This window comes from Daucus carota, chromosome 2 (assembly GCF_001625215.2).
Source record: "Daucus carota subsp. sativus chromosome 2, DH1 v3.0, whole genome shotgun sequence".
In the NCBI taxonomy this organism is placed as follows: domain Eukaryota; kingdom Viridiplantae; phylum Streptophyta; class Magnoliopsida; order Apiales; family Apiaceae; genus Daucus; species Daucus carota.
The window spans coordinates 17,985,521-17,996,738 of NC_030382.2; the positions used below are offsets into that span (position 1 = coordinate 17,985,521).

Below are 11,218 nucleotides of genomic sequence, written 5' to 3' on the forward strand. Positions count from 1 at the left end.
AAGAATGGTACTTGAGAGTGTACATCCATCTTCTTGAACCAATAAATGGAAAGGAGTTTTGGGAGGAAACAAGAGCTACACCAATTGCTCCTCCAAAACAAAGAGTGGCCCCTGGCAGGCCTAAAAAAAATAGAGACAAGAGGACAGATGTTGTTCAAGCAAGGAAGAGTGACCCTACTATGCTCAAGAGGTCTGGAACCTCCTTACGATGCACATGGTGTAAAGAATGGGGGCACAATACTAGGACATGTCCATCAAAGGTATCTAAGCTTCATTTTTTAACTTTATCTCATAGTTTAAGTGATTTGTCTTTGATTCTTTCTTCTTTTGTCGTCCAGAAAATTGATGATGAGAGGAACAAACAGGAAGGAGAAACTACTGCAGCTGCACAGAGGATTGTGAAGTGCGCCAATTGCCAACAACTTGGACACAATAAGAGGACTTGCACTGCTAAGATACTAACTATATGTAATTATATGCAGATCTGTTAAGGTGATAGTAATTATGTGCAAATCTGTTGTTAAACATGTATTATTTTACAGAAAGCTCATGAACAACAAATCTCAGTTGGGCCTTCTAATCCATCTGTTGGGCCTTCTAATCCATCTGCTGCTACAAAGACAAATCCACCTGCTAGTTCAAATGCAAGTGCAAATTCAACCGCCCCTTCAAAGACAACTACTAGCCATGGAGGTATAATCAGACCCTTCAAGCCCCCAGCTGCAATTTCTCGACAAAATCCTTTAGACGTGGAGCCAATACCAGGGCAAAAGTTCACATCTCATAAGAATTTGGAAGCAGCCAAGACCAAGATGCAGAAAAATATGGGAAAGAAGAATTAGGGGTTCTATCTATGTACTGCTTTTGACTCATTTTGAGTGCTTTTCCTCGAAAAACTATTTCCCCACTTTGCTTTCACTTGCTTTTGGTTTGTCTATTTATTGTAAACTCAGTCTGTGATGATGTTGGATAATGCTCTTTTGGAATCTCTGTGTAAACTTTAAACTGTTGGATGTGATCTACTTCTTTTAACCGCATATTTACTCCACTTTTACTTCACTTTGACTTCATTTCTATTTTAATTTCATTACCTCCAACAACCTTCTCTATCCACACTTATTACTCATTCAATGAAAAAAAATAAAATTAAAAAACAAAGGCGTGCAACTTCACTACATTTCATTCAGCAAATACAGAGCAATTACATATACCATTACATATTACTCCTTCCCACCCAGAACATAATTCAACACAATAAACACCCAAGTTACAATTAATAAAAGGAGGACACTGCTACAATCACCATTCTTCATTTTCTCTCCATCTGCAGATCTCTCTTCATACAAAGTCCCTTTTAGCGTTTCAAAATGTTGAGTTTCAGCCTCAAGTGCGTTAATCCTACGTACGAGCCCAGGGATGATGACATGAGCTCGATCACATAGAGTTTAAAGATTATTTAAAGTTTGAGACCGTATCGCGAAAACGACCTAAGTTAAAGGATGCAAAGTGCTATTTACTCATAAATAAATAACATAACATAATTATTTAGAGTTTAGGATTTAGGACCTTTAGGCGCCCTTAATCGATTCGAATTACAGAAAATCATTATTTGCAAAAACAATTTGAAGAATAGAATTTTTGAAAAATAATAAGTAGTTTTGCAATTTTATTAAAAAGTGACAGTATTTTGTAAAAATTATAAAATAGACTTGAATATTTATCTGATCGAGGGGCCGTCTAGGTGAGTTTAAAGTAAGTGCTTCTTGCTTAAACTAAAAAAATGAAGCAGAAGTTAGTAGTTTGTTAAGACTTATGTGATTAAAGTGTTTGGGAAAAAAGTAGAAGTAATGAAACGAAAGATAGGAATCCTAACTTTCTATAAGTAGTTATCGACTTTTTGCACAAACGGTACGAATAAGTGCTTCTAACTTAAAACTCCAGAAACGGGGTCTAAAAGCCCTGCTAACGATTTTTGACACTTGAATTTTGTTTTTCCTCATATAAAATAAATTGAAATTATACATTCTTTTTTTTAAAAAATGATTTAATACTTACTCCTCTTTTTTTAGTTGTCATATTTTATTTTTTCATTCAAAATGATCAAAATTTGACCAAAATGTATTAATATTTTTATAATTGATCAAACTTAAAAAAAATTATATCATTAAAGATTATATTTAACTTACTTTAATATATGATTTTCAGTTTTTAAATAATTTTAATATTCGATCAAAAATCATTTAATTTGATCAATTAAAATGCGACCACTAAAGTCAAATATGATCCTCTAATAATACAAAATATTTTTAAAATTTGTATTATATAATGATCATTTATTTTAAAATATAAATAATATTATAAACATATCAAATAATCTAAAATCAAAAACTTAAATATATATGATGTATAGACTATATACAATTATAATATTTTCATTTTAAGGGTGGATAAATCATATTTGTAATAAATTTTATTAAATAAAGTATTAAAAAATTATAAAATTGATATTTAATTTACTTAAAAATGTACTGAGTTAAAATTATAATTAATATTCGGATTCTAATGGAATACGGACAACAAATCATATTCAGGTAGCATCACTTTATAGAAAAATATAAAACATAATATGAGCAATATAATTGCTCCGATCATATTTTATCCATATATAATTTTTCGTTATATTTGGTTATAAAAAACCCATATGAATCCAATATTTATAGTTCTCGTGGACTACTTTTTTGAAACGTATTTGAAAAGTTAGGACCGGGCCGAGGAGTGGACAAAAAGTACGATTGTTGAGTTTAGGATCACATTGACTGAAACCTAACAGGGTAGAAAATTAATCTCCACCTCTATATAAACGAGAAGTTGTGATGGAGAATCCTGGACAGAACATTTATCTCTGGAATCCAATTTGTAGAAAATTCAAAAGGCTTCCGCAACTTGGACCCTCAATGGAGAATGATTCTTCTTTTCGTCTGAATGCTGGTGTGAGTTTCGGATATGATGGTGATGATTATAAGGTGATAGTAATTGCTCACCTAGACGAATCATACGTAGTTTCTGTTTATAGCTTGACTACTAATAGCTGGAAATATATCAACACTAATTTTTATACTGAAGCAGCTAGCGATGAGTATTTCTTTCGAACCACCAAGTTTGTAGATGGTACCGCTTATATGACGACATCTAGCCGGGTAGTTGTTTGTTTTGAGTTGATCAATGAGACCATTCGAGTCATCGAGTTTCCAAAAGAATTTTCTGAAAATACTGCTGTCACTATGGAAGCATAGGGAGAAACAATAGCCCTTCTAAGACATGAAAAGAGCTACCTAACTTTGTGGATATTAGGTAATAAGTCATCCTGGGAAAAGAAGTTCAGTATTGAATTGCAAGAAGCTAGTCCTCATCATCAGGCTGTAGGATTTTTAAATGGAAAATGCTTGGTGCACATAATTGTGTACAAAAACATGTACATAAATTGGATGGCCCCCCTGCATTTACACCAACCACCCCAATTAAAATCCACCACATCACTTGCCACATCATTATGTGCAAATTTTCTGTACACAATTATGTGCATCTAGCACTACTCTTTTTAAATTATGGTAAATATATGGTAAGGACTCTCAGTTTGGTGGGGGAATTGCGCGTTGTAACCAAGTTATATACATGCGACCTGGAAATGGAATGTCCAATGTTGACAGAATTTAGATCATATACCCAACTCAGATCTCGCAATAGACTTCCACCAAAATATTCAAATTTCATGGGCTGCATACATTCCAACTACTCGGGGAGTCTTCTTCTATTCAACGAAGATAGCGTGGATCCTTTTGTGCAGACGGAGGAGACAGAGTCTTCCTGCAATTCTATGTTGTTTACTTTACAGCGGGACGTAACCCAATAAATATGCATTGTGTAAGGTTTGTTTTTATTTCGAAAGAGGGTAACGTTTGTTTTGATTCCAATAGAATTGCCTTATAGTATTCTGTGTCAATAATGGATATATGTGTTTTACTTTGAAATTATTCTTTTAGTAGATCTTTTATCCTCCAAATATGTGCAGTTTTTTCAAAATAATTGTCTCTGACATTACTTCAGAGAGCACGTTTGTAAGTATGACAGTCCCCTCCTTTTAAGATTCTTAATGTATAACATTATTATCTATGTTTAATTCATCTAAAATTATGTCTCTGTGGATTCATGTATATTCATATGTAACTCATGGTTTATGCATATTTGAGGATAAAGATTATTCCCCATAAGTTTGTAAGAAAATATGAAGAAAAGTTACTGGAACGCGTTCTATTGAAGACTCCAGGAGGTGCAGCTTGGGCAGTAGATGTGGTAAGGAGAAAAAACAAGGTTTCACTCGGAAATGGTTGGCCTCAATTTGCAACATTCTACTCTATAAGTTTCTATCCTTGATAACCGAAAATCTATCCTTCAAACTAGAATAATACCGACTAAAATTGATGATTCAAGTTGCTATGAGCTAATTCTGCCTTGTAAGAAGCCAAGAATAAGCTCTGCTAGTCAAGAAAAAGGTTATTCTCCTATGTCTCAGTTTCTCTATTTTGTACTTGCCATGTTTCTATTTACGCACACTGCACATCAATAAAAATGAAACCACATCATTGTCAATTACCGGAAATTAAAGATGGAGTATGTGAAAGTGAAGGAGATAAAGACATAGCACTTGCCTTTACTAATGCTTTTAAATCAAACAAGCCATTTTTCACTACTACAAACACGGGTAAATTTGGCCGAAATTGTTGCACTCATAGCTTAGTGGAATTTAGCAGTTGCGGTCATATTTAATTATAAATATCAGTCATATATATAAATTTGATTGTTTTATCGGCAGTAATATATATATATATAGGAGAGGGGTTCCATGGAGTACTAGAAAAATGGAGTCTTTGGAGTCCCTAAAGATTGGATCATATTTTATCCTGCGGCTAGGATTAAATGCTGAGAAACACATTTTGTTAATTTTTAAAAATTAGAAACTGCCTTTCTTTTTGTTGGGTGTGTGAATGGGGAGTTTGGTATGACCATCTGGAGCGGTAGGATAATAATCCCGTATTCAAATCTAGTTAAATCCCGCATCCAACTCTAGTAAAATAGCGGTTACAAGGATGACATGATTGACGCCTGCAACAACCCGTCGTGCTGAGCATTGAAGGAAGAAAAGGAGCGTGGGACGAAAAGATTTCAATTAACGTTGAGTTCAGGTATGTAACCGACTAATTGGTTTAATTAGAGACTGTAATTCAATTACATGTAATACTTAGCGTTCAAATTAGGGTCCAATTGAGGGATTTTTGAACGATTTATTTTAATGAATGTCCTACAGTGCCGGTGCTTAATTTGTGTATCCTCTTTTGATTTCTTCCGGCTATGTACGATCATTTGAAATTATCCTCTTTTGTTGTTTTTTGTTGTTGAAGAGGGTTTTTTTCCTGTACAGTGGGTGAGCTTGTTGGGTGTGCTCTGATGTGTGTTACCCCCTTTTGTGTAATGCACATATAGATATTAATTTGTACTGCACAGGGTTGAAAATGGTAAGATATCCATGCGTTTCCTAAGTTGGTTCTGCCTTTTTATTATGTGTCGCATCACGTAATGTTTTGCTTTACATAATGTGTGTTTTCTTTGCGGCTACATGTTGTAATTATAGTTGGTTCTTCTGCACTGCTATTAAGTTAGGGGTCTCTGTTTAGATTTTGATTTAGTAACAGGTTTCTTGGTATTCAACTCCATGACATAGTACCGGGTGTAATTAATTGCAAAAGCCTTGCTTGTGCAGCACATATAGATATTAATTTGTACTGCACATGATTGAAGTGGTATGATATCTATGTGTTTGCTGAGTTGGTTATGATTTATGTGCTGCCGCAGGTAATGTTCTGCATTATGTATTTGGTTGCAAAATCCTTGGTTGTAATGCACAACTAGATTTGAATCTGTACTGCACAGGATTGTAGTGGTAAGATATCTATGCTGTTTCCGTACTGCTGTTAAGTTGGGGGCTTATGTAAAGCTGTTGCTTAAGTTATAGAGTACTTTGGATTCAACTGCAGGACATAACTTTGGCCTTAATTAGTTCACGAAGCCTTGATTTTAGAAATTTTGTTCCCTTTGATGTGCCATGGTGAATTTTAATGAACATTAAAAAAGTTGTTTGTAGGGCGAAGGAGAAATCATAGGCTGATAGATAACCAAGTTCAAGTCTTATCTGTGGAGGAAACCTAGGGTGATCTGCCCCTGCATTTGGTATGTTTGCTTTTCTAAAAGCGATATATATAAATAACTGGCGGCATGACTTACGCTGCGTGGACTTTGTATTTTTACCATGTAGTGAATGGAGAGTTTTGTAGTAGATTAAATTTGCAAACATAGCGGTGCAGGACCGGTAGTAAGCAGAATGAGTTTGGACGTAGTTATACATGCTTATGAACCTCATATGTGAGAATAACAAACTAAATCATCTAAGTTGTATGAACCTCCTTTTGTGCTTTTTAGGTATTTGTATATTTTTGTTTTTATAAAGATGAATTTTGGAAACATCGGGTTGCGGGACCGGTAGACCCTGCGTGAAAATTATGATTGGCATAAATCAGTTATGAAAATGCATAAAATGGATCGTTTAGGACATTTAGATATGAAGTCAATATCTAGTTTTATTTCATGCAGGTTGTTTTATGTTAATTACAAAAATTGAATGGATAAATCACTCTGACATAGTGTAACACATACTAAAAAATTGTGGAAATAACATTGTTCCATGTCATGCGCAAAATCTATATATCTTGTTGTTTTCCTTTGCAAACACATACATTGGTTCCTGTCCGCGTTATTGGAATTGACTTTGCTAGTACACATTGATATCTTAATCGCTAATTTTGTGTTGTAATGATGCGCATGAAAGAATATCCTCCACAAGCTCAGAGTAATATATGCACACCGTATGCTAACATGGCTGGAGAACAAAAGAACAGTGCTGAACAAGATGGTGTAGTTTAAAACTAAAGAGTTATGTCAATGCTTATGTAATCAATAATGTTACTGGTTCTTTTGGAACAAGTAGTTTATTAAGCTGTTTGGATTGAATGGAATGCTTTTATTTTTTTTATAAACCTCTATAGTGGTGATAAATTGAATGGCTTAAATGGATTTATATTGATTTCTTGGCTGAATCTTATGGCTCAATTTGTAGTTTGAGTTTTATGTCTTGGCAATTGAAACTTTTAGCATGAGCAGTGCAAAACATGAAAGGCCAAAACCATACTAAAAACAAGTTATAGTAAGGAATGAGAGCTAGGAACATCATGCCTGTTCCTGTTCTTGTTAGATGACTGCAGCTGAAAGGTACATTGTTGGCCAAAATCGAAAAACTAAGCCTCAAACACTCAAACTCGATGCATACCATGAAAGACAATGATTTTGTTATTCTGTTACTCAGCTCAAAAGCATAAATAAAACAAGTTCATTATGGTATATTGTCTAGTACAATCAATAAAGGACAACAGACATTATTTCCTGAAAGGATGCATTATTACAAAGGTCACGGCATCATATATTAGCACCAGTAGGAGATACAAATACTTTTGGGTTTGGAACATTGTAATATACAGCTTCGACTTCATCATCACTCTCTTCTTCCTTGTCCTCAGAACTTTGTGTATTGTCCTCATCAGAAGCTCTATAAGAATGTTCAGATTCTAAAATCTCAATATGAGAGACATCTTGTGCACCTTCATAAAAACAAAAATCAAAATTAAATCCTAACAAAATTAACAAAACAATTGTAATGTTCCTGATAAAATACATAACTACACGCGCAAAATAAAAATACGAAACATATAAAAAAGGTTCTGCACTCTCAAATCATTCTATCCTATCCACCCATAGTACTAAAACATAAAGTTATATTATTTGTCACAAAAACATGAACCGAGCAAAACAGAGATATGAACGATATAAACATTGTTCTGCACTCTCCTCTACCGTCCACAAACTCTTCCGAAAACAATATCTTCAGTTCTGCACTATCCTTTTGATCTAACACAACACCTTCTCACTTTTAATACACACTGCAACTACTAATAAAATACAACACAAACACCTAAAAATATGTACTACACACATTTAATTACCAAATTAACATCGTCGAAAACATTTTCAATGTGATTGAAACAATGAATTCGGATGTAGAACTTACTTGAATCCCCATTCTGATTAGACATCGTCACTTATTAGGAACTAGAACCAGTATTTTTCAGAGGGACGATGTGGAAAAAAGATTAAAAAAATGACACATAGAATGCAGGACAAAAACGATAAATGTACTCCTGAAAAAACTGATTTATTTGTAACTGCATCTTGATTGATGCTTTTTCACGTACAGACATGGGGACTGAAGATTAATGCGCATGATAGAGAGATAAACACTGATTACGCTTCATTTTTAATAAAAACATCTAATAAAATGGCAGCCATTGGATGAAGTTTAAATGGAGGGCATGGATTGGGACTCCAAGGACTCCAATAAACATGGGACTCCAAATAACTTTTCTCTATCTCTCTATATGTATATTTGACGATTTTCCTAATAGTCAAATTTATAAATTTGACTGATATTCAATAGTCACATTAATAAATTTGACTGATATTCAATGGTTACATTTATAATTTTAACTAGTATTGGTCAAATAGAATGAGCTAAATATGACTGTACTCGGTTAGCTAGTTGCAAAATATTATTACGACCGCAAGGAGCCAAATATATTAAAAACATATTTTTAGAAACAATTGTCATATGACCTTTTTGTTCCTGTCATAATCCCAGCTCGTATTTTTTTTATCACATGGATGAACCATACAACAAGCTTGGATACCATAACTTCAAGGTACTGCAGCAAAATATGTTCAACCACAAGGAAGTTTTGTGGCAAAATAAGTTGGTTCAGTCACCAAAGTTAAAGTTTGCTACAACCTTAGAGACTGATTTTGTACTAGTGACATGTAGGTCAATATGCATCTAGGTTAGAAATGTTTAGTCTTGAAAGTCAAGTCTTAAAAAATTAGTTTCAAAAGTTAAGTCACCGCTAAACCTTGCTGTTAATAAAATTGAAAATCATCCGCATCATCTTCTTCATCGTGGTTATTGTTGTGAGAGGTATAACGATTTGTAGGTGCCTTTTCAATACTAGTTCCCTGCGATGAGAAGACAAATTGTTGATGAAGTAGCAGGACAATTTTTCATTTATAACATGAAAACTGTTTACAAATTGTCTTCATTCCGATTTGTCAGTTATAAGTATCACATTATTATGTATATGTCTTATTTCAGGAAACTTTTTTGATTCAATTCACAACTTAATGATGAATTTTATCTATTAAATGACATAAAATTTTTAAATAATTTAATTTGGATTTGGTGCAATCCTAGAACATTGAAATACAAACAAAAAGGTGGCCTTGGGCCGTGGACCATTCCAACAAAGAAAAAGAGTATCACAGGTTTCTCAAATTGATACTGCAACTAAATGATAAGGCTTTGCCTAAAACATTAATGAATAAAAATAAGGCTAAATACATAATTGACCTTTCAAGTCGGTCAATAGTTTCGTTTTTCTCTCAAGGAGTGTAGAAGTCGATTTTATTCTCAAGTTCATATCAATTGACATTTTGGTGGAACATCTAAATTATCAAATATCAAGATACTACATATCAAAATATCAAAATTTAGTCATGATATATTATATTGATTACTATTATTATATATACCAAAATGTCATATGTGTATGATAATCTTTATTAACAAGAGTGTTGTAAATGGTCATATACTATATTTTCTAACCAGGTAAAGAGAGGATCTTAGATTATGCAACGTATCTAGTAGTTTTAAAGCGAGTGAGTGACACTTTGCACCCCTTATGTTTAGGCCCTTTTTCGATTTGGTCTCAAACAATTTTTTTTGGCAGTATGCACCTTAAAGTTTGAAAAGCGCTTCGCTTTGCACCCTTTTGACCACTCTCCGTTAATTGACCGTTAAAGTTAACAGAATTCAGGTTTTCATTTTGCACCCCACAATTTTAAATTTTTTTCATGAGTATTTTGAATATTTTTTTTAAAAAGAAAATATTGCTTTTGGCCATAAAAATACTTATGGAACTTGCAAATTTCTGATAAGGAAGATCACAAAGATCATGCGTGTTTTCTTGGCATTTCGGTCACCATATGATTACTGTAGCTTGTAATACTCAAGGTTGGCACAAATAAAGGAAATGCAGAAGAAGAGATTTGAAATGGCCACAAATGAAAGTGTGCACGCAAGCAAAAGATATACATTTCAGACTGACAAAATTGTTTTTCTTTTGTGGAGTTGCTTTATTCCTTTCTAATCTACTCTAAGGCCCATTTATATCAATACACGTGGTCTCCTTTGAGCATGTGAAATGAAGTCTTGCTGCATTAGTCCACCTTTTATTTCCCTTGAACCTGTTGATGCAGATTCTAAATAGAGTCGGTTAATAACTTAATATACTAGCTCTTATATCGGGATTCGGTTTTATGGAATCCTTTGCAGGGCATAATAAAAAAATAATTAATCAGGTAATGGACACTGGATGCTGAATTTTTTATATGTTGCGGAAAGATAACTAAATCTGAAAAATTTTATAGGCTCTAAGAAATTACACACATTCAAGCTATACCTATGATGTCATCATCAAGAAAAAGTTATGAATGGATACAAAAGTTATATAAATAGACATTGTTCCCTTTGCAGTTTGAGACAAACAAACTTACTATCCAGATCCCCAGTAAGTATAAAGTACAGATGCAGGCTATGAACATTTTTAAGGCAGTCAACAATTTTTGATGCTGCAGCCAGAGCCTGCAAAGTTGAGAATGCGAATGAGCTGAAGATTTTCCTAATTACTTTTATATCCAGCTTTACATGTAATTAGAAAAAACTGAGTAATCAAGTATAGAGATTTTTGTAATAATACTAGAAACTTACTATTTTTCATTGATAATACAACACTTTTCTTTCTTGTTAATGTTTAGAATTAGAACTAGCAAAAAGTAAAAAATATATACCGAGTGAGCCTACATGCCTATCCGATGAACTATCCTCCAAACACTTTCCCGAAATTTGGAGTATCCGGCAAGATGATACCCTTGAAAATGTTCACCTTCAGAC

General features: G+C 33.5%; 1 protein-coding gene and 1 long non-coding RNA gene across 3 annotated transcripts; both read left to right on the forward strand.

Annotated features, from left to right (window-relative positions):
* Positions 1 to 2,873: 2,873 nt before the first annotated feature.
* On the forward strand, positions 2,874 to 3,293 carry LOC135150408 (F-box/kelch-repeat protein At3g06240-like). The gene has a single exon (XM_064086695.1). The coding sequence runs from the start codon at positions 2,874 to 2,876 to the stop codon at positions 3,291 to 3,293; it is 420 nt and encodes a 139-aa protein (XP_063942765.1).
* A 1,767-nt stretch (positions 3,294 to 5,060) lies between these two features.
* LOC135150102 (uncharacterized) lies at positions 5,061 to 7,195 on the forward strand. 2 transcript variants are annotated; one of them, XR_010288414.1, is made up of 4 exons: positions 5,061 to 5,240; positions 5,908 to 5,995; positions 6,090 to 6,282; positions 6,938 to 7,195. It is a non-coding gene; the product is annotated as an uncharacterized LOC135150102 (long non-coding RNA). The 2 variants fall into 2 exon arrangements; XR_010288413.1 differs by lacking the exon at positions 6,090 to 6,282.
* Positions 7,196 to 11,218: the final 4,023 nt, after the last annotated feature.